The following is a 24,973-nucleotide window of genomic DNA, read 5'->3' on the forward strand; positions in this document are numbered from 1 at the left end:
TGATCCGAAGATTTGGGTTTGATTCACACAATTCACTGATGACCTATCATTTAGTATTTACAGTTCCTCGATATCCTAAAGCTACGGTTGTCACATATCTGGTAAAACCGAAGAAACAAGCAATCTTCTACTTGGAGCACTCCTCGAACGAACAACTTTTGTTGATTTCGGGTCGCTTTGGAGCACCCAAACAGTCGACTGCTGTTCAATTTCGGGTTTATATGAACAGATCCAAGTTTCGTTCTCTGTAACTATGTAGTACACCAAATCTGACTTACTTCGGTTGCACTTTTTAAGCATATCTTTACACCAACACGAGACCGTTTTGGAGCTTCGGTCAAGTTGTGTGATATTCAACGACATGAATGTTCCGGTACTTTCAAATCACAATGCAAACTTGTATGTATTGCTTTCAGTGTCTATGTGAATGAATGCCTAAATCTCACGGTATGTCACATGCCAATCTCTCTCAATCATTTCACGCACAGCACCATTATTATTGGCAACATCTTGGATGAATGACCTTCACAAAATTTATCACTAAAGAATGTACAACCACGCAAGAATTCGACAAACCAATTGTACACAGTCATGCTGGATGGTGCTTCATCCTCAAAAGCCAAATGATGTCGTCGTTCGATATTTCGTTTCAGTATTAAACTACATTTGAAATCATAAAATAATCACTGCCCGGAAGTTTCACGAGAAATGTCCATTTCTCACACAAAACTACTATGAAAAATGAACGAATCATCTTAAGCAAACAATAAAAGATAATTTAAACACTGAAAAGTCCATAGCAGAACACGAGCGCCACTGCAAGTAGTAGTTTGCAGAAACTTTTCAGTCAGCCCCCGTATGACAAATATTTTGAAGAAATAAAAACGTATTACTGCGCTTTCTAAGCCAAATTTGGAAATGAAGTGGTTAAGAAAATAAGTTATCAAATCTATTCTATTCTCTTCAACACATTTCATATTATTTTACGTGGTTTCATGTTTCTAAAGCAAAATAAAATGGCCATACTTACAAACAACCAACCAAAAAATAAATAAATAAACATTGATACGAAAGTAATTTCTCAAAACACTTGCATATATAGTTAAACAAAGAAAATATATATTTCAGAAATTATGAAAAATACTACAGCAGCTGCACGTATGCATTTAACTTCAAACTGTGACCGAAACAGAACAAGAGCTTTGGAATTGCAAAACATGTGTTTTACTACTACCATTTAATAAATAATAGTAACAAACGCTTCACAACTTGAACAATGTACGCACTTTTCACATCTGCTACTACAACGAAGAAACTGAACGCATATATACTGTAAAATCTTACATGTTAAGAAGTGGTGTATCGTATCCTCTTCTTACCCATTTTTGTTTGTATGCATACGCAAACTCAAAAAACGCCTTTGCAAATGGCCCACCTCTCGAAATCTTCTCATTAATGCCTTTGTATATACGGTCTAATATGAGCTAAAAATAAAAAATAAAAAAAGAACAAAAAAGAATGTTACTACAGCTCATTCTGCACAGTTAAAACTGAACATATTAAAATGTTTTCGGCAGCAATATTTTCAATATTTTATCTACTGCTCTTGGATTGCGGAGGTGTATTCCTAAGATACTACATATTACGAAAAACCTAGTTTCCTCCCACGTTTTCATTCCATTGATTCTTTCAGAATCATTTACCTTCATCATTATCCATCTCCTTTAGCCTAAACAGAATAAAAGTGGAATGTTAAACTAGAAATTTCATTTCATTCATTCCGTACAATTTACACAAAATCTTTCTTTACAATTTTTAATAGTTCAACTATATCTTCATAATAAGTCTACAAATGCTAACCCAGTTGTTCCTGGAAATATGCCATGGTTTCTTAAAAGATAAATTTAATTATTAATCCTACGAGACAAAAAGCAACATTTACGGATCAACGCACGACTGCAAACCTTTATTTAAACTTAATTACATATACAAATGAAATTAAATCATTGAGTTTTACGTTCCACGGTTATGCCGGCTGGACTAAAGGAGACGGTGATGAGTAATGAATGAAATGGTGGAATGCAGAAAGTGGGAGGAAACGGGAGAACCCCGAGGACACCCATGCACACGGTATTTGTCCGCCACAAAGTTCACTTGGCGGGGCTGGAATCGAACCCGGGTCCCCAAGGACCAGACGTGAACGCTCTACCACTGAGCCACCGCGGCCCTGTAGAACGTAAGAATAGAATTACAAAATCATGCTATAATTTCTGAAAAACTAATAGGTAACTTAAGATTAACAACTACAAAAAACTGTTTTAATGTTCTTTGTGATTTAGCGGTTATTAATTTTAACAAAAATATGTCATAATGTATCTGCGTTTGAACTGAAATAACTAGAAACTGGCATCTGTGGCAAAATAAACCGCCGAAAATGGCAAACAAAATAATACATTAAGTTTAAAAAATGGCAATTATATTGCAAAATTGGATGTACTCATTGCATTTTTGTCATTAATTAAACAAAAAGCGCATGTTAAATGCGATACTCTACATTAAGGATGTAAATGGCACTAATTAACCCTAGAACTCATACTCATAAAATCTTACACATTTACATAGGTGGGGTCCAGTAGATCCCATCCGGATATCTCAGTGGAAGTAGCATGTTTCGATCACTACAACTTAAGGATATTACATGCTAGTACTATTGATGTTATTTTGACACATTCACACTGATTTTGACAACAAAAATATTCGGTACTTTTATTGCAAGAAGTACAGAATTCACCTAATTATTTACATTCAGCTCCGTAGGAATAACATTTTACCATCTTTTCCTTTTTTTCTGAAGCTATGCGTCTCCCTTCAAGATTTGTGCAATATAAAAGTTTATCAAACATATCTTGCGTAATAAAATACTCCCATGCGTCCTGTGGACTACTTGTTTTGAGGCCGAGTGCTGGTCCCGGTACTGCAAGAAGCGCATTGTGTTGACGAGTCTGTGTAATAGGCTTGGAAGTAGAAAACCATACTATACCATCTTTTCTGGTTAAAATACTTGATGCACCGCCTTCTTAATTTGAAGACAAGTTTCACTGCCACTAGAAAATTCGGTTTCACCTGAACTATACGGAACATGTATCCTTTACGTCTTCGAAGTATCCTCCTCCATCACTCTCCTCATGACTATTTTCAGAACTTTCCTCAGAAGATAAAACTCTTTCTGCAAGCCACTCACACAACTTTCCTGAAGTTACTATCTTCTGAAACTCACTGAAACTTTACTCTTCCTTTTCCTTGAGCTCATTTTCACTGGCTAGTTGGCGTATCTTGAAAGTAACACCAAATTACACTCACACGTAATAATGTAACACTAACTTGTAACAAGGTAGAGTATTTTCTATATGCTATTAAAATTATGATTAATAAATGTTTATTATTAACAAGAAGGTTCATAAATCGTTCATAATTTGGGAAACTTGCAGCAAAAGGGTTACACAGAGAAAATGACAAAACAAACACAATGAGTTCTCTTTACAGTCAAGTAGATAGATAAGTTTTTATTTGATAGATGAATATTATGATCTAAAATGAAGTTAATTCAACAATTAAATTTATGAAACACATGTAAAAACTTGTGAAACACCTATATTTATATAACAATAAAATGCATTTATCTAACAACGTTTATGCATAGTATTACAAACAAAGAATTATTTCTTGTTGGGGTCTGAAATACCCCAGGAATGGAAACTTGGAATAATGATACAAAATAACAGAAATATCGGAAATTGTTATTTGCACAAGTCTAAAATTACGTAAGATCCAAACACGAAAATTTGATGCAGATTCATTATACCACTAGGCACTCTATCTCTGTGGGGTATGTCAGACCCCACATAAGCGTTCTAGGGTTAATAAGTGCGTCTTTACCACAACAATAACCATCAAAAGAAGATAGAAATAGAATCACAAGTCACAATATTTCATGTTATATAACACCTAGTTCTCTTCTCCACGATATCATAAGCATTTTCTTTAGGTTATTTACACACGTTACGTCTTTTGTTTATTAAGATCCATTTGAAGCCTAAACACGACCGTTCTAAATCTATCAATGTGACAAGATTACATACTTGAAGCATGTCATAACCTTGGAATTCATAGCAACATCAACCGTGCTTTCCATGTATTTGGTTGGTCAACGATGATTAATCCCCTCCAGTGAGGAGTGTTAAATTTCAAATTTCTTAGTGATTTGAATTCTATGATAACAGTGAACAATGTGGCTTGTATTTCCGGCAGAAATGTGAATAGAACTTTAAAAAGTAATCATAAAATATGGTCAATGATTACGATAAACGACATCTGTTTACAATTTCTTGTAAAAGTTACTGTAATTATTCATATACCGTAGCTTTTATATGCTTCGTTATGCAAATATCGTCAAGCGTATTGCAGAAAGAATACGATATACACAGAGAAAGTAAATAATTAAGTACTTAAAACAAATAAATAAAATACATCTCACACATATAAACATTACAGATCTCACTTACAGGAACTGACGTCAAACACGTCGGTTGTAATACTGTAGCGTCCCCTTTGGTACCAGGTTTTATTTTACTTGATGTGTCTATCATTGTAAGAGGTGATGAATACCCGATTGGCACACCAGCAAGAATACAAACGTTCTCTGAAAGATAAAACAGAAGAAAATTAGGCTCAAGTAGTAATTACTGACACTTTTCAAGGAACAAAACCAAGGTGCACAACATTATTACAAAATAATATCAACTAATACACTATTTACAACTACAGCCAACAGTTAAGCAATATTATTTATATATATATATACCATACCTGTTAACAATTCATATACGTGGGCTAGTGGTAGATATCCTAGAAAAGTGTCACGTGATGGATATACTGATACAGCATCAGAAAATGCTTTTAAACAAGCCAGCATATTTCTATGTGAAAGAAGAACGCCTTTTGGAATTCCGGTAGAACCACTTGTGTACATAATTATTGCCGTGTCTTCGGGCGTTGGAGACACTCCATCTGAAAGAATAAATAAATAATTTGAAATATTTACTTTCAAAGGTAAGAATGAGAATTACAAAAACTGTTTCTTATGACGACACCATCACCATACTCTCTAGTTCAATTACAGGCAAAAATAGCTTGGCCCCTTAAAGAAAACATTTATTCCCGGTGTGGTGGTATAAATTTCAATTGTATAATCTACTTTCTATCTTTCTCCAATATCCAAACTACTGCTCCAATAGTAAAATTACAAAATAAATTTTCTTAAGACCGTTTTACAATCTTACATACATTAGAGAGGGAGTGACCTACTGCCATATTTACCCCCTATCACGGACAAGACTGTGCTGTCAGCCTACTTTATGGACCGCTACCGTTTATACCACCCGGCCCTCCTCGTTCTGGACTCCCCATAGTCCTTACGCACGAAGTACATCTCCCAAGTTGTTCTTCGAATCTTGTTGCCATTTGGTATGTAACTCCTATCTTACGACAGCGGAGAAGGATATGCTTACTGCACGGCCAGACGTAGTCCTGAATGCATACCAGTTATACCTACTGGTGGAGGGGGTTGTGTTAGCGAGTCAGAGCCTACCATACTCTGCAGATATGGTACCCGAGTGTTGTAAGACAAGCTCACCAGCCAGTGCAAGTACCAGCTACCGAATCGCACGATATGTCACAGCCTGGCAGTCAAACCTAGTTCCGAGAGCTCCAGGTGAACCGGAAGTAGGGAAAACTTGCTAATTTCCGGCCGTGCCTACCTCTATCGTTCAAAAGCCAAAGACCATCACGTATAGGTACGACGAACTCGTCGAGATACTCCTGTATCTTACTCCGGATCCAATGATGCATGTCAAGTCACCATCTGCGTGAGACTAGCTTTTCGTTCGGTTAGTGAATTCCTTTCCACTGGGATCGAAAACCTTTCTCGGTTTCTGATCGCTCCCCCTTCCCTTCTCCTGGTAGGATCGAACAAACAACATGGAAACTCTCTCTTTCGTGTGTTTATCGTTGAGATACCGTGTCCTTCCGGATGCAATAGTACGTGTAAGTCACCATTTAAAAGAAGGGCCGTGACCTCTGCTCTCCCCCAGTAGGGCCGATCTTACCTACGATAGAGGCACAAAATATACAAGAATCTCATTAAATATTTGCAAGTATAGTTTTGAAATACTTCCATTATGAGATAATGCCATAGAGCATTAACAAACACTATTAGAAAACTGTGACCTTTTCAGCCTATGAATAATTGTACTAAGCAGATGAAGGATTAGTATGGAAAGAGCATTAGATTTTCGTAAAATGAACTTACCAAAATCACTATGGGCTCCATCACTGACGACTTGTTGGAAAGGAATGATTTTCACACCCTCTTTGAAACCAGTCGTATTTGTCTTTTGTAGCTGGTCTTCCATATAAATTAGACATTTAACTTTTGGAGTCTTTTCCAAGATACTTTTAAACTTGGGAAGTAGTTCATGACTTGTGACAACAATTTCAACTTCTGTTTCATTTATGCCATGAGCAATTGCTTCATCTCCTAACGTAGCGTAGATTGTAACAACTGCAAGTAAAAATGAGAGCATTTAAAATTTGTCAGTCTAAAGTCTGTGAGCTAAGCTGCTTTGATTTCGGTGAAATAGTTCGCTAGAGCTAACTCATTAATGATTTCCGTTCCCGTTTAATGTACATTAAAAAGCAAGAATCAATAGAAAATCAAGATTCCCATTAAGTGCTGGTAAATTTTGATACCTCCCAACATGGAGTTATCATGTTGAAAATTTTCGAACGCCCTGTATAATAGTGTAGAATAATATATAATATAGGATATGTAAGGATGTAAGGTTGTCATTTAATTTTTCTTGTAATATTAGAAGGTAGGATTAAGTTAGGAAGTGCATTAAAATAGGTTTAGGATTTTATTTCGTATTTAATGTCTATGTTTTGTCCATTTCTATCTTAATTCCCTATATTTCTTTAAAAATTCTGCTTATTTCTTTTATTTTCCATCTGTAGAACGCTTTTCCTATCTCCAAACTTTCTGAAAACTCTCCCAACAATTTCTTTAAAATTTTATTCTAAAATTATTCTTCATAAAATTCTTTAGATTTTCAGCCATCTTGATAGAAAATCGTCAAAATTCACTCGGTTTTGGTGCATCATCTTCAATCTTGTCTTGTATGACGTCAGTAACACAGATTTTCAGAATTATCTATAATTGGTCGCTTTCCTTTGAACTCTTTGATAATTAGCTCATCTTCAATCTTCGTACTGTTACGTCACATTGTTGTTGTACTGTAATGGCGTCAGCCTCAAGAGAGCAGTTCCCAGTTACTGCCCGTCAGATATTATCGGCATAAAGTGGTAAAGGAAGCCGCTCCAGAACGGATTTTTCTACTAAAAGATCTAAAAGAGTTCAATTGCAAAATTTGCGATATTTTTATGTTATTTGTTTGGACGGAACGGAGCGAGTAGCGAGGAGAATTAGTGAAGCGAAGCAGCCCAATGTTGTGAACTGTCGTCTGTATACACTATGGACGAAAGCTGATTACGACATAAATCGAACTCTGAATTTTTTGAAGAACCGTGATGGTTAATAAATTTTAACTGGTTCATATCAAGTTAATATTATAAGAGGTGTGAGTGTGATGTTTTAGTTCTTCTGGAAACTGAAATATTCAAGAAAGCTCCATTTTTCGTCAATATGAACTCGTACTCGTAAGGACAACCATTGGATTCTTCTTGCTTAGAAAATCATCCAAACTGTAAGTAATGTCTATTTTATTTTGAAGTGGTTTCAATCGAAGTAACTTGGTAGCCTGGATTTGGAAATACTTTTTTTTTAACCTCGAAATTCACCAAGTTATACAGTTGGAATATGGTGTTCAGTGAATTATAATAATATAACCATGTCTTCGTAAATTCCTTTCCCGTAGGATCTATACAATTACTGAGACAATATGTGACGGCTTAAGCTTATCTAGAAAGGGGGGGGGGGGAATAAAAGGTAGAACGAACTACTGACGGAATATATACATGCGAATGTAAAATTTTCGTTTAGAGTGACCATCTAAATTCATTCAAAGAAAGCCTAAATCTTGTGTAAGGTTATATGCAGTATTCTTTATTATTGTGATTTTTTTTTTTTTTTTTTTTTTTTTTTAATTATTTGGCTATGCATCGTTTGGCTGTCTATTGTAACCGAGCTAGACAAATAAGATAGGAATGACGTTCTCCGATATAGAACATATACACAATATATATTTTAAAGTTTTTTTTTTTAACCTATAACGTATCCGTAAAGTATTAGAAAATAAACCGAAGCTGTACTTTGATAAAAGAAGCACGATAGGTCGTTTTGTCACAAGTATTCGATAGGGGCAATTGGTTTTCTACACCGTGCGAGTATTCATTTTCTAAAAAAAATAACAAATTCGATTCCCGTTAAAAGAAATTTGGCCTGGACTGCCAACCAAAACGTTTTTACGGTATATAAACAAATTTGTTGGTGTGAGTGTGTAGTGTGAATGTGTTTTAGGTTAATGTAGGTTAAGGAGTTAGTAATTTCATGTGTATTTTGTAATGGTATGTGTAGGCAATAAATAAATAAATATGTAAAGAGTGTGCCTGGTAATAGTAGCTGCTGTGAACAGCCAAAACATAAGATTTATGATATTTTTTTTTTTAATGAAAGATATGAATGCCATAATAAGAGGCACATTCCTTGATATGTTGAGAATAAGTGAATATTAGTGAAAAAAATTATTGAATATTGGGAATATATAATAAATTGAATGTTATGAGAGTTTGTGTGCGTGTAATATTTTAAAAATGTCTGGTCACGAATTGTGACATGCACGGTAAAATGGTTCTTTAAAGCATAGTGCGATGTATTGTTGTGCCCCTAAACTGAATGTAAACAGTTTGTATAACGAAGAGCTTCGGTGAAACAAGTAAAAGCTTCTGGTTGACAATTATGTTTCATTTCATATAGCCAGGATACAGTAGAATAGAATAATCTTTTGGATAGTAAAACATGATTTTGGTCAAGATCAATAGTGCGTCTTCCTATCAATCTGATACACGAATCATCGAAGGGAAAAATGATATGAGTGAAACGTTACGGGGAACCCATCAGTGAATGTCACGAATCCTGAGATTTTTTTTTTTTTTTTTTTTTTTTTTAATTTACTTTTCCAAAATTTTCGAGTTTATTTATATTTTCCGTTGCGCAAAACTTCATTTAGATAATACACTTGTAGGGCAGGTCTCCTGAGTTCCGTTTCTTTCTCCCATGACTATGGAGCGAGTGAGTGCATCCCTGGTTGCGAGCTATTCTTCTGTGATGGCCACATAGACTTGTAGCTGGTTAAACTGGTGATATACTCAAACGCACCTTGGTCCCGAGAAAGCGAACATCTGAGAACAACAGTAGGCACGAACATATACATTTCCACATATAAAAATGTAATATTATTACAATTTAATTACTTTGAGTATACATTACCAGATCTTATTTTCGTAGGAAGGAGTGCATGTTGGTTGGAAAGGCGAAATTTAGTACGAAAGGCCACCTAAGTACTCATCTAGCTCGAAGTTCACTCATTGTTAACAATAATAAAAACAACTTCTGGCAGAATATCCTTTTAGAAGGCTAGAACCTAGAGCCGGCTTGTGGCACTAATGCATTTGGGATGATGTATGGTCAGCACATACGCTCCCTTCACGGTTAATACTCGCTTTCTACACCAGAGTTTGCCTTTTACTTTCAAGTAGTTCTCCAATTGTCCTCACAACGTTGAATGGATCCCGCAATACCAACACCATCTGGTGAGTACGACTGGTCATCCATCTCTCTTCCGACCAAACCTGACAAAGTTTGACTTCGTTGATCTCGCAAGATCGATATTCCATTGCGGGTGTGGCTGAGGCGTTGGCTTTCATTGTTAATACAACAGGAAAAAAATAACTAGTCAAACAAGAAAGTACGAATGAAGGGACAAGAGTTATTATAAGTTTATTTTTTCCTGTTCTTACAAACATCGAGAGGCAGTAGGAATTAAGAGGTACCGAATTCTGATCAAGAGAGCCAGTGATCACAGCTCATATGCTAACCACACATCATCCAAACAAATACCGCCTGGTAGACAAAAGATAGTCGTAGACTGTTACACCAGGAGTTTCGTTCAGTTTTTCGTTGTAACTATTCTTGGATGCCCTATAGAATGCTACAATCAAATTCAATTATTTGTTTTTCATTTTACAAAGTACTTGCCAAAGTTCTCTCGGTTGCAAAATGAATATTCTTTTTCTCACGGGGAGCAGAACAACAATTCATTCATTCTTCAGTCACACACATGTTTTGCGGATAGGTAGACGTTACCTTTATTTTTCTCTCTTTTACTTCATTTTTTAGATTACTGTCTGCAGTCCAAACAGGAATTCCAACCTCTTAATTACTAACAGAGTGAATGGGAAACACATTACCAATAAAATTAGTACTAACCTTTGTGTATTCCTAAGGAAATAACATCCAATATGTCGAAAAGCTTTACAGAGTTTCGAACATCAAACACTGTAAAAACACGAAATACGTACAGAAAAAATGTCTCCACATGCTTATAGATTCATCTTCAATGGATATCTTCGATTTATTTTAAAAGTGAATATTATTTTTAACCTGATAACTTCTTTGGATAACTCACTTTATTTTAGGGTGACTACTTGTATACATCCCCCCTTTTTTATGAATTAAGCTAAGCGTAAGTATACTTAACACTAAAAGATAAGGTCTACTACTTTTTTTCTTTTTGTTTGTTTTGCAGGTAAACAGAAATTTTTGTCCAGTTCTTAAATTCTTCGTTTCCAATCTCATGCAGTATAAAATCCAAACTAGTACAATAATTACATATCCTGTATCCATGCGCATCTATGATTATTAATTCCTCGGAACTTGAACACAGAAAATTCGGTGCAACCAAGAAATTTATAATTTAATAAAAAAATTAACTTTTTAACCACTATTCCACATAATAATAAATGTGATACCATTTTTTGTTGATGTGATTTGAGATGAGTATCCCATTCCCCACACAGATTTCCTTTTTCGTTTTTAATTTTGGATTTTTCGTCCTAATGATAGTTTCCTGAACATGCTTGATAACTCAGAAACAGTCTCTTTATTTCCTCGGGACTTCCTCAAGTGCTCTTTTAATCTAAAGTTGATATTCTTTTTTGTCATATATATCGAAGGAAGAATAAGTTTTACGACCCACGGTTATGCCGACTACGCTAAGAAGACGGTGATGATGAGAAATGAAGAAAATGGTGGAATGAAGAACGTGGGAGGAAACGGGAGAATCCCGAGGAAACCCATGCACACGGTGTTTATCCACCATACACAAAGCTCACATGGTGCGAGCTGGAACCGAACCAAAAACATCATGCTCTAGAGATGAACCCTCTACCACTGAGCTACGCAAGAACAAAGTATTTAATAAATTCCGCCTAAAGAGTTCTTGTGCACAAAACAACTTTTATATTGATACAAGGCCTTTCCAAAGGAATATCAGCACCAGATTTAAAGGACACTTAAGGAGGGCCCGAGAGGATAAAGAGGCTATTCTGGGTCATCCGAGCATTTTCAGGAAACTATCATTAGGACGAAACATCCAAAATTAAACATTGAAAAAGGAAAACTAGATAGTGAATGAGATACCATAACCTCGAATTACATCAACAAAAATTAAATAGCTAAATTTTGGTATCATATTTATTTATTGTTTGAAATGGTAGGGTTATTTTTTTTAATAAATAAATAAATGATTTAATAATAAGTAATAAATTTCTTGTTTACACCGAATTTTCTTTGTACAAGTTTCGGGGAAGTAATAATCATATATGAGCATGGATATGGTATATGAAAACATTGTACTAATTTGGATTCCATTCCATGAGGTAGGAGACAGAACAATTAAATCGATCATTGCAGAAGGGTACTTGTTCTGTACTAATAATACACAACATGTTCCCTGTCTGCAATGACCGAATCAATTTAAAAAAAAAGTTTCCATTTACATGCGAAAGAAAAACACTATGTAATGGGTATAGTTCTTTTAGTGTTAAATGCACTTATGTCAGCTTAATTCATAAAGAAAGGGGAGATATATGCTCTCACGCCCAAAAATAAAGTAATCAATCGAAAGAAGTTACAGGGTTAAAAATAATTTACGTTTTTTAATAATTTGAAGACATCCACTGAAGACGAAGCTTTAAGCATATGAAGACCTTTTTTGCTGAATATAAGTCGTTAAGGTCGTTTGTAATGGAAACTCGATAAAGCTGTCGAAATATTGGATATTATTTCCTTAGGAATACTGAAACATTAGTACTTATTTTATTCATTTTAACCCTATTTCAATATAACCCTATAAACTTTACATATTGGACTGCACCGTTACTTATTTGCTTTTTCACATATTTTTGTGCGATGAGTTTGCCACAAAGTAATTTCCGCAGGAACTACTACCAATACACAATATATATTTTGGAGCGGAACTCAGTTATTACGTTGTATTAGTAAAAGTAATAAACGACATATATTTAGGCAAAGTTTCTGTACTTGGAAACTACTGTTTTATCACTATTCGTGGTAAACGTAATATTTGGCATCCCCCTTCCCTATTTCAGTATATAGTCATGAATTACTGAGAAGAAAATATGTATTAAAAGTATGATAGTTGCAATGAAAATATAATATTCACGGAAATAACAGTTATCAGTGGAACATATTACAAATAACAAAAGTATAAGGATAGAATCTCAATGTTCGAAGGTCAATTCGTGTTTTATAATATATAAAGAAAATATGAAATATTATTTGAGTTATATTATGTTTAAAAAAGAAAACATCACTGCATATTACCTAGTATACATGTAGTGTTTTATCAAGAAAAAGATATAGTTGTTCAATAAATGATCGAATCAGGAATAAATAACGTTTTATTTATGTGAATGGGCCCGAATATGTGCCGGCTTATATGTTATTTATGATTGTGGAAGCTAGTAGAAAGAAGGACAGTACATGTGCATATTTTTGAAGGCTGATATATGATGAAAAGAAACTTATTTAAAGCCTCTCCCTAAACTTTCGTCGCCTCAGAACATACTGAGTGACATGAACATTTGACGGTGCCCAAATTTACAAGTGTTAGTTGGGGAAAAATTGACCAGTCCGAACCAGAGATACACCGACCGTCAATCTTTCAAATTCGTTGTAAGAATGTCACCCAGAACAGGGTCTACTAACCGAATTATTTCATAGTATTTTACAAAATTATGACTGAAAAAAATATTGATTTTTTATAACACCTAAATATTTAACTGTTGATTCACTAAAACGACGGCTTAATTTATTAATTTTCCGATCGTCTGGGAAAACGCAAATAATCTAGGGTGTTGACTCATTGTAGAAATCCCTATAACATTTTTTATAGGTTTTACATATGAAGCAATCATGATGCCATATACTCCCCTTAATTCTCTTAACTCTCGACTGTAATTAATGAATTTGAACGTTTTCCTAGTTTCTTACAACAAGAGTAAGTAGTCTGTACACGACTGTATTTTAAGACAGCTTATTACATGCTATTACAATTAGAAAGGAAACGAAGAAGACGAAAGAGTGTACAGTCCTTTTAAGAATGCACACAACAAAATAACTTGCAGCAAATCTATGTACAAAAATAAATTTATCCTCATTTACCATAAATTGTGGACAAGCAATTATGTATTCTCCATTAAAAATTTGTAAAATTGTCACATAATATATTCTAGATAGCTATAGAATAACATTACATTAATGACTACCTGGTATGTTTTGCTTGAAACACCCGTGAGCAGCAATCATCCACTCAGCTCTAGTTTCTGCAAATATTACAATGTTATTAAGCGGTTTATTTCCTAAACTTCGCAACCCTCGACCAAAATTCGCTGCCATTGTATTGACTTCATTGTACGTCTTCCATTTATATTCCCCCATGATATACTGAAACGAAAGATAAAGAAAGTATTATTAATACTCTCCAAGACATCTTCACGGTCAAAACGCAACCGCAAGAATGCTACTTGTTTCTTTATTCCTTTTTATAAATGGTACGAACTGATGTGGAACTATATATAGAAACAGACACAAAGAAATAAAAGGTTTAAATTTTATGTAACTTAGTACCCCCTCAGTGGTTAATGCAAATGCTTTCTGTACATATGGCTCTGGGTTCATTGTCGGTAGGATACCTGCCTCAAATACGTATCAGAGCAGTGATCTGAAACCCATTTTAAACCGTTGGTCCTGTCTCATATAGACTCTGTGCTGAAAATGAATGTTACAAAGACTTGTCTCCAACTTTTAACATTTGAATAGAATCTAGAATTTTGACTGATGAGTTGTGTGTCATACAAAAGACATGGCTATTGTTTTATCTAAAAACACGTATCGAAAAAATTAAAACTTATCATTCAAAACAGCCTTACGTTTCGATATACTTCTTTGCTAGGTGACAAGAATAAATCGGAACAACAGATCAAAAGACACAATCAAAATGATACCCTACAGTCAATAATGCAAAGCACTTTTTAATTTCTTCGTAAATCTATCGTACAATTTAAGTTTTAACTTCCTTGCACACAAACATATGAATAATTTTACATTCCAACTTTGATTCAACTCGCCCAAATTTTACATCTTAAATATTGAAATCACGCCGTAGAGAATTCATTCCAAATGTGCTCTCTAACTCTAGTAGAAATGATATTTAGAGTATTCTTTATATATGTTACATGAACAAAAAACCTGGTAAATGTCACTATTACGGAAATGATTTGTAACATTATTTGCTAATCATCAATTGTTACTATTGGAACGAAGTTTCTCTTTACTCGACTTACGTGTTCGGTTATCCGGATACTCTTCCGAGATGCCTGAACCATTTTTAACCAAAGATGGTGATGAGAAGGTGATTCGAGAGCGCGAGCTGTGGGTCGTAAGGGTTCGCAACCCGATTGGACATCTCACTAAGGAATAATCACCGAAAAACTGAATCTCCGAGATCCCAGGGCTACTCTTCATTAAATTTGACGTGATTTCAGACAGCGAGCTGAGGAATGTCGTAAGAGATCACACGTCCCGATCGGACATACCATTGAGGAATAATCACCGAAAAGCGGGAATAATCAGTAAAGGTCGATCGCTTTTCTCCAAATTTGCAATTATTGTCCTAGTTATATAATGATCAGCGATATAAACATGTAATATACCTATTCATTTTTGGTTTATACCCAGTTATTTTTGGGTGGGCATACGTATCAAGTACTCGTTCAGTTTTATTGATTTTATGTATGATGCCTCCTCTTTTTTTATCTTTCCAAAAAAATTTAAATTAAATTTTTGTTCAAAATTTATTGGTACTTCAGTAAATACTTAAAAGCGTTTTGCTATCTCCGCGGAAGTACGTATGGTTTGGATTCCCGTTTAACTCCAAATAAGACTTACAAATACTATTTCGATTATTATTATACTGAAGAAATTGTAAGATGAAGAGAAAAGGTTATATATATATTTGGTCTAGGAATTAATTCGTGCGGGTGGACAAGAGATGGCGCAACGAACGGAGCGTCCCACAGTTCCGTGTATCCACACATGTGTTGCAAACCCCTGTCATTAAAGCGTCAACAACACCAGTTTGTAGTTAAGTGAACATGGCGCAAATTGTGCCTGATAAAGTGTTTTTGCGGGGTGTCCTGCTGCATTACTTTAACATGCAGAAAAGTGCGACTGAAAGTCATCGTATTTTGGTGGAAGTGTATGGTGACCATGCTCTAGCTGAGCGAACGTGTCAGAAGTGGTTTGCACGGTTTAGAAGTGGTGATTTCGGCTTGGCAGACCAAGAGCGAGCTGGACAGCCAAAAAAATTTCAAGACGAAGAATTGACAGCATTGCTCGAGCAGGATTCGTGTCAAACGCAGGAACAACTTGCAGCAGCATTAGGCGTTGATCAAACAACAGTCTCCAAACGCTTGAAAGCCATGGGAATGATTCAAAAGATGTCACATTGGGTTCCACATGAATTGAAAGACAGAGACGTTGAAAGACGAAAAACCATTTGCGAATTGCTGCTTCAACGACAGAGCAGAAAGGGGTTTCTGCATCGAATTATTACGGGTGATGAGAAGTGGATCCATTACGAGAACCCTAAACGAAAAAAGGCCTGGGTGAAACCAGGTGAACCAGGTCCATCACAACCAAAACGAGATATTCACTGTGCAAAGGTTATGCTGTGCATATGGTGGGATATGAAAGGTGTGGTGTACTATGAGCTGCTGCAACCGGGTGAAACTATGAATGGAGAACGTTATCGACGACAATTAATGCGTTTGAAGCAAGCTCTGGCCAGAACACGACCAGAATGGGAGAACAGACATGATAAACTTATTGTTCAACATGATAACTCTCGCCCACATGTCGCAAAACCGGTCAAAACCTATTTAGAAAATGTCGGATGGGAAGTTTTACCCCACCCGCCGTATTCACCAGACGTTGCTCCTTCGGACTACTACTTGTTCGATTGCATGAACAACGATTTGATTGGACAGCGGTTTACTTCTTCAGAAGATATCGAAACATGGGTCTCTGACTGGATCGCTTCCAAGGATGAGGACTTCTTTCGCCACGGAATCCGTACATTGCCTGACAGATGGGCGAAAGTGGTGGCTAGCGATGGACAATATTTTTCTTAAGGTATTTATGTATTTTGTGTTTGTACTACAGCTTCAATGTGTGTGTACCAACCGCACGAATTAATTCCTAGACCAAATATATATACAACGACTGTAATCAAAGTTCTGGGAATCACAGTATTGCTGAATAGTACTGGACTGGTAATTGCATAAACATATCTATCCAACGATATTAATAAATATGGACTAGTAATTATTGAGACTCTCTGCTAATATAGATAATGCTTCTTAACGTGGTAATTTTGAAGCTATGAAAGACGTTGTTAATTCTTAAGAGCTGTCAATTCCTTCTTCTGGAATGTGGGTGTTAAAACACTTAAAATAATTTAACGATTAAAGGAATGTTGGCAAGTCTGTAGAATCCAAAAGTGTGGTTTCTTGTTGAACTGGTTCATCTAAACATAGCAGAACATCCTAGAATACCATCAATCCACTACTGGATGGCCAAACATAACCGTAATCCTGTTAATATCCCTGTAATGAAGAATCGTTTACTGGAAGACAAACCAATAACCCTATGGGCAGAGTTTGAAAAATCCACTCGCCTGCCCGCCAGTGGCGAGTACGTATTTACGTTTGGCGAGTAAAGAATGTGTAAACACTGTCACTGCAAAAGGGTCTCACTAGTAGTGTTTTTTTTTTTTCTTTCTTTTTGCTAGTACTTGCAAGCAAGATTGATCAAGCCCTGACTATAGGTATGGTTATACGAAGGCCTACGACATTCTGCACGATCGTTTGCCACTAAGCTAACTGAATCACAGTCTGTTGGGGCGGAAGCAAAAACTCCATACATTCACTGCTTGCAACCAACTTCATGAGCTGTTAGCTCATTACGGGGACTTATTCTGACGAAGAATATTAGCTGACAAAACATGGATCCCATACTTCACTACCCTGTTTCTTCTGTTGCTAAGATCACGATTACGGTATTCTGGGATCGTGACAGAATAATTTTCCTTAATTATCTACCAAAAGGAACCACACTTAATGCAGATATTATTTTAACTTTCTGTCGCGTCTACTACGATAAGAACTTATCAAAACACAACCACTTCTGAATCACGATAATGCAAAACCATGTACTGTTCACCGAACAAAGGAAACATTAAAAGACCTGCGCTCACATATCAAAATGTTCCCAGAGATTGACATATAAAAGTTCTCACTCAACTCCCTAGAACTTGAGGAAACCTCTGCGAGGTAAGTGGTTTCAGAACTTATATATATATATATATATAAATAACACAACCCTCGGAGAAAGTTCTTGAAGACGGCCTGAAAAGCTGTTTTGTGATGGAAGAATTAAAGATAGTTTAACAGAAATGACACTGAAAAAATCCATACAATATAGGCGGAATATGTTGAACATTAAAAATGTGCAACAAAATTCACATAACTTTAAACATTCGTCATATACCGATATTTATCAGTTCAATGAAAACACCTGAAAAAACGCAACTTACAAAATCAATATAGTGTTGAACTGTCTTTCACCCTCAGAACAGCTTTCACGTGATGTGGAATAGAGTCACAGAGATCATAAATAGTAGCAAGTGGAATATTACATCATTCCGTGTGCAGTTCATTAGCCAGGTCCGTGAACGGCGGAAATTTGCACAAGATTTGTACCTCCGAAACAGACCAAAGCGGAGATTGGGGAAGCTAGAAGTGTTCAACTTTATCCCGATGTTCCTCAAACCACGCCGCAACAGCTTTAGCTGTGTGAATGAACGCATTATCATCCCAGAATATGGCGTCATTGTCCGGAAATAACATATGGATCATACGTTACACATGGATCCCTAAAATGGTAACATAATTACAAGCAGTGATGCGACTGTTTAGCACCAACGCAGGACCTATTGAAAACCAGGGTATCGAGGCCTACATCATCATAGAGCCGCCGCCACGTTCCACATTTGAGCGGAGACACTGTGGATCATATGCTTCTTTGGAAATGAAATGAAATCTTTCACTTTAACGTTCCACAATTATGCCCTTTAGGCTAAAGGAGACGATTATTAAAGCAAGTGATGATTGAGGAATTTGGTGGAATGAGGATGTGGGAGGAAACGAGAGTACGCCGAGAAGACCCACAAATACGATACTGTCCAGTACAAACTTACATGAGCGAGGATCGAACAAGGGACCCCATGCACCACAGGTAAGCGCTGAACCACCGTGCCCCCATATGCTTCTTCGGGAGCTCGACACACAAACCACGGTACGTGGTGAAATAAGGTGAACAATGACTCATCTGATCATGTCACACGTTTCCAGTCCTCAGCGGTTCATGTTGCATGTTCGCGGCAGCACTGGGGTCCTGGTAAAGTGTAATGATATACCTGATTAGCGGTTTCGCCCGTGCCACCCCATCCCGTATGTGCATGTCAAGTAATTCGCGGCAGACTGACTATCGACAATCTGTGAGAGGTGCTGGTTGAGTTCCTCCGTCACTTGCATCGCAGTCGCACGACGGTTCTGAGTGACGCCCAATTTTAAGAGTCAGCGAAACCTGTCACTTACAGTTTCCTTCCGACCACTATTCCGATATTATTTGCCTTGAGTTGTAGCCCATCATCATCTTGGGACGCTGTCTCACGCGTTATACCAAAGACACTTGGTCACGCTTGCGTCACATAACCGAACCCCAACAATTTGCCCTTTCTGGAAATCAGATCTATACTATTTTACACTATCACTGTCTGCTCAGTTCACTGCACACTGCCGTTCTACTGCTCTTCATGCAGCTCAGTTTCCCCTAACTGAATGGCGCTGTGGTCACCACCTGACAGTTGCCAAACCAGACATCTCACGCTTTTCTAACTCCAGGTGTTTTAAATTAATTGATAACTATCTGTATACACAAAAACTGTACGACTCCAATTCAATCCAAGACTCCTCAAAAAACATATTATTTTGTATAGCAAAAGTGTTTTCTGAACAAGATTTTCAACGTACCTTTTTGAAAACCCTTCCATCTCGCTGTACATCGTCTTCTTCTAACAAAACGTCTCTTGTTCCCAAGCACTTTGAACTACCATGGTTTGCCACGGCATACAACAAGACTTTCTCCATTGTATCAATTCCATCACGAACCAGTTTAATATGGATTTCTTTGGGAGTGTCTAGACTTCGATATATAATGTAGTTTTTACCTCGAGCAATAGGTTCTGCCTAAATATAAGATAAATAAGGAAATTAATAACAATGATTTTAAAATAATCATAATTACTGTTTCATTTAGTACTATATATTGACATAGTAAGACAAGAAATTCTCCAAAACGTAACAAGGGCAACACTAATAAAAAACATCACATGAAACAGTTTACCAACCGCAAGGTATTTTGAATTAAAATTAATACTAACCTTCCTGTATTTCTAGAAGTGGAAACATTTTCTAACATTTTGGAACCATAAGCAAGAATTCATTTTTAAGGACCACAAAGTCTTAAAACATTTTATGAATTAAGATCTTTACACGTTTATTACAGTATCTTCAATATTAACGGACAATTTAATTTCTGTACGAAGTAACGTATTCTTGAACAATTAACTATTATGTAGGAACATTTTCAAAATTTTAACTGGAAATCCAGTCCGAAAAAGGAAGTTAAGATCTAGCCGTAGATCGAATAACAATATAAAAGATCAATGTCGCAGAAATTAGAATACGAACTAGAAACTGGATCCAGTTAGTTACGACAGGGATCAATGGAGAGGTCTTGTCAATGTAGCATTGAATCTTTGGGTTAATAAGTGAGTTAATTATTATTTGGGTCTTCACAACATTATTTATTACGCCGTAAAATTGTGCTATGTGTAAGTGCATTTTTTAAAACAATTATTACCCAATTACATATTTGTTATTTTTATCTTACAGGTATATATAAGTATTATTATTTACTGGCACTCCTCTTGACGTGGTCTTCTGCCTCCATCAAACAAAAAGAATGCGAGGTTCAATGTTGTCAAATCAAATTTACTGTACACTCACGTCCAAAATGATTGTCGCTTATCTATAACTGTCTTCTCGTAAGAATATAATTTGATAATGATGTTGCAGGGCACTTTTAATACTGATACTATGTGTATCATCGGGAAATGTATATTTGTGGTAAATTTCATAAAAATGAATTATAAATACGAAAACTAGAATGAGTAAAACAAAATGTTGCTAAATAGAGAAGAAAGTTTTGTTTTCGTTTTATTGTTCTTATTTACTGCTCTTTGGACATGAAATTTGCCACATACATGGCTTTACCGACTATACACATACTAACATTATAAGAAATACCGGGCGAATTCGTTATCAAATTACATTCGTAGAACAACATATTTATAGACATGCAACAATAATTTCGGACATGAGTGTACATACGTGCAAGTGATTCAGTAAGTTCTGTAATTTTCCATAAATTACATTTTAAAAAATTGTCATTACTGTGAACTTCCCTTATATGTATTTACAATAAAATTATGTTACAAAAATAAACTGTTATTATTTGTTTATGAAATTACAAGGATAAGTCAAAACACTTGCAATATTCTGATACACAACATATCTGTATTTATTACAGTACAATGAACATTAAAAGTACAGCCCGTCTTGTTGGACTGTCTACAATCACCTTCCTGGTAGTTCCTTGATTCCACGTCGATACCACAATTTGTCTTTAGAGGCAAAGAAGTCTCACTGTGGTTTTCACCCCCTGATGCTTGGTGAGGCATTGTGATTTCAGGAAGTGCGCCATGGACCGAAACAAGTAGTATTCTTAAGGGATAAGGTCAGGACTAACGTCGGTCATAACATCAATTCGATGCCATCAAGTTCCTGAATTTTTATAACGTATTTTGAGCCGAATGTAGGTTTTGCGTTATCTTGTTGCAGCACGGCGTAGAATATCAATGCAGGATATTTTTGGCGTAGTGCAGCATACATCCATTTCAACTGTTCGGAATAAAGGTCGGCATTGATAGTACAACAGTTAGGAACTAACTACACGTGAATTACCCTTTGTACTTCTACCACACGCAGAGCATGACTTTATGCTCCAAACGGACCTGTTTGACTAACCGGTTCTGGAAGTTGGTCCTTGCTCAACCATTGCTTTTGCACATACGGAGCTCGAAAAACACTCCTACGTTTTGTCGCATGTAACAATCCATTTAAGGAAATGCGTATCACGAGAACTTTGCAGCTGTTGTCAACACATATCCACTCTCCTCTAGGCCGGAGCTGGGATCAACTCATGTGGTACAATGCAGCAACTCCTGATAGTTTTCCTGAGTTCGTGAAGATGACAAACTACACTGAACTAGGATATGCCGAGTTTGTTTTGACAATCCTTGTGTGCTGGAGCATGGATTTTTCTCAATGGCATGTCGTATGACTTCAGAATCTGTTACCTTGGAGAAACCAGACCTTGGCTGATCGACATTTTTACAGCCTTCTCAAAATTTTTCGAAGCAATCAGTTGCTGAATCGTCGTTCATTGCACTTTCCTCTATCGCATGACAAATGTTTTGGAGTCACTGCGGATTATGATCGAGTTCGAACCCATTCAGCAATAACAGTTCTCGCATCAAATGATGTTAAGCACTCATCGTCACTCCCACTAAAACTGGAGATACTGATGGAGTGGCGGCCTCTGTGCTAAATAGTCCCTTCCAACACTACCCCTTCGGCTACTTTGACCTGATACTGCAATATTGCAAGACTTATAACTCATCCTTGCGCAAATAATAGTATTCTATTCTTTGTCTAAATTCCTTTTGCGGTGTTGAGTTTCGGATTATTCGCCCTAATGAAATATGACAGATATTGTGAATCCCCATAGAATAGATAGTTGTTCAAAAATAAGTTACGCCGTAAAAATGCATTGCTCACCCTCAGCACAGCATTATCACCCTCAAAATAAGACTGCTGTAACTCAAAATAGATTTTAATTGTTATCAATTTTTAATGTTTAGTAACTGCAATTTGTTCATATTTAAGGAAGGCTTTGTCTACAATAATTAATACTATACAGGGTTTGTATGATAAGTAATGAGACCAGGTCTGGAAACATTGTTTTATTGATCTGATCTGTACAGGGACTTAAAAGCTTTCGAAGTACTCTCCTCTTGCGTCGATGCACTTCTGCAATCGATGTTTCCACGCTGCAAACGCCCCCTGGAAGTCAGCAGCCGGCATGTCCTTTAGAAATGTGGTCACGGCTGCTTGGATGGCTGTGACGTCTGCAAAACGGGTTCCTTTCAAGCGTGGCTTCAGCTTCGGGAAGAGGAAGAAGTCGGCCGGGCTCACATCTGGGCTGTAGGGTGGTTGTGGAAGGACTTCCACCCCAATCCGGGTCAAAAGGAGGTCACTAAGAAGGCGGTGTGGGCAGGGGCATTGTCGTGATGCAACTTCCACCGGCTAGCGATCGCCGGTCTTTTCCGCTTGACGCTCCTGTGCAGTCTCTCAAGGACTTGTTTGTAGAAGGCGGCGTTGACGGCTTGTCCTTGGGGTACAAACTCCTTGTGGACCACCCCCACATTGTCAAAAAAAACAATCAACATTGTTTTCACCTTTGACTTCGACATTCTGGCCTTCTTGGGGCGCGGGGACGCAGGAGTGTGCCACTCCGCGCTTTGACGTTTCGTTTCAGGGTCGTACTGGAACACCCACGACTCGTCACCTGTTATGACGTCATCTTCAAAGTTAGGGTCACTGTTCATGAGGTTCAACAGTTCCTGACAACAATCAACACGTCGTTGCTTTTGTTCGTCAGTCAACACTCGCGGCACCAGTTTCGCACAGATTTTTCTCATTCCCAATTGTTCCGTCACAATCTTGTGCACTGTTGTGTGGTTCATATCGAGTTCATCAGCAATCAATCTCAACGATAATCGACGGTCTGAGTTCAGGAGATCCCTCACTTTTGCCACAGTTTCGTCCGTAGTCACTGTTGTCGGGCGTCCAGCCCTCTCCAGATCCTCAACGCTTTCCCGGCCGTTCCGGAACGCACTGTGCCAACGAAACACCTGGGCTTTGGATAGGGCTTCCTCTTTGTAGGCCTCCGTGATGAGAGAAAGCGTCTGAGTAGCCGTTTTCCCCAGGCGAACGCAAAATTTGATCGCATAACGCTGTTCGATGGAACCCTCCATGTTTGTTGATTTTCCGCCGTGACAAGAATGTTCACAAGGGCTTTGTCCAAGGCTTGTCCGCGCTCCACTAAGGCTCGGAGCCAACTGACGCGCGGTGCGTTGCTTTGCTCGGACCCCCCCCTACATCCTCCATCACCGACAAACCCGCTCCAGCGACACGCGCGCCGCGGCGCGGCGAGTCTCATTACTTATCATACAGACCTTGTACATACTGAAATAACGTTACAATTCTCAAAAACAGAAAAGACAATTAAGTTTCTTTAGGTACAGCGATTTTGTTTGGTTTACTTGTAAAATTGACATTTTATTCTGGGGGTGCAAATTGTTTAATAATATGAACGGCAAGATAGAGAGAAGAAACAAACCTGATTTGATACGCACAGTGAGCTCCCTCGTGGCTATAAGTTCAGCATACCCGGGTTCGATTTCCGGTGGGATCTCATGGTTCAGATTCCACGTTAAGCTGTAGATCCCGTTTCATATAGCCCCACTGCTGAAAGGAATATTGAGCTTCAATCCAATCCACATTAGGAAACACATTTATGTCTTATGCACACAGACTATCTACATTAAAAATTATAAACCAACCTTGACTGCTTTGGACAATTTATTCTTCTCCCACGGCCTCTGTAGTATAAAATACACTGGAAATGTAATTATATCGTACACAAATGATATCGCCTGGAAGGCTCCTATGGCTCCTTTTATCCACATACTATCTACGTCCCTGTAATAAAAAAATCAATAATCAATACACACACTGACATAATGATGTGTGAACTGACAACTAAGCCTTATAACTGACGTGGATTACTAATCAAAATTCTCTCAATCAAAATGAAAAAAAAAAATGTAAAGCCCTGCATATATTGCATACCCGATATACATAGGTTGGATAAAAAGTAGTGGCAACGCTGCTCTCACATCAGAGAGCTGTGTCTCAGCACTACAAGAGTTCCACTGCCGATAAGGGA

General features: G+C 37.0%; 1 protein-coding gene across 4 annotated transcripts in view; it reads right to left on the minus strand.

Annotated features, from left to right (window-relative positions):
- The window catches only part of Acsl (Acyl-CoA synthetase long-chain), a gene marked incomplete at its 3' end in the record, with an annotated part of 61,639 nt that overhangs the window by 12,754 nt on the left and 23,912 nt on the right, over positions 1–24,973 (minus strand). For all 4 annotated transcript variants that reach the window (XM_081747825.1, XM_081747827.1, XM_081747826.1 and 1 more), the window contains 7 exon segments: positions 1,345–1,484; positions 4,563–4,699; positions 4,867–5,067; positions 6,368–6,619; positions 13,924–14,101; positions 19,810–20,025; positions 24,588–24,726. In XM_081747825.1, the coding sequence (XP_081603951.1) occupies positions 1,345–1,484; positions 4,563–4,699; positions 4,867–5,067; positions 6,368–6,619; positions 13,924–14,101; positions 19,810–20,025; positions 24,588–24,726 (1,263 nt within the window).

Source organism: Thermobia domestica, unplaced genomic scaffold (assembly GCF_964235325.1).
Source record: "Thermobia domestica unplaced genomic scaffold, izTheDome1.hap1.1 HAP1_SCAFFOLD_715, whole genome shotgun sequence".
In the NCBI taxonomy this organism is placed as follows: domain Eukaryota; kingdom Metazoa; phylum Arthropoda; class Insecta; order Zygentoma; family Lepismatidae; genus Thermobia; species Thermobia domestica.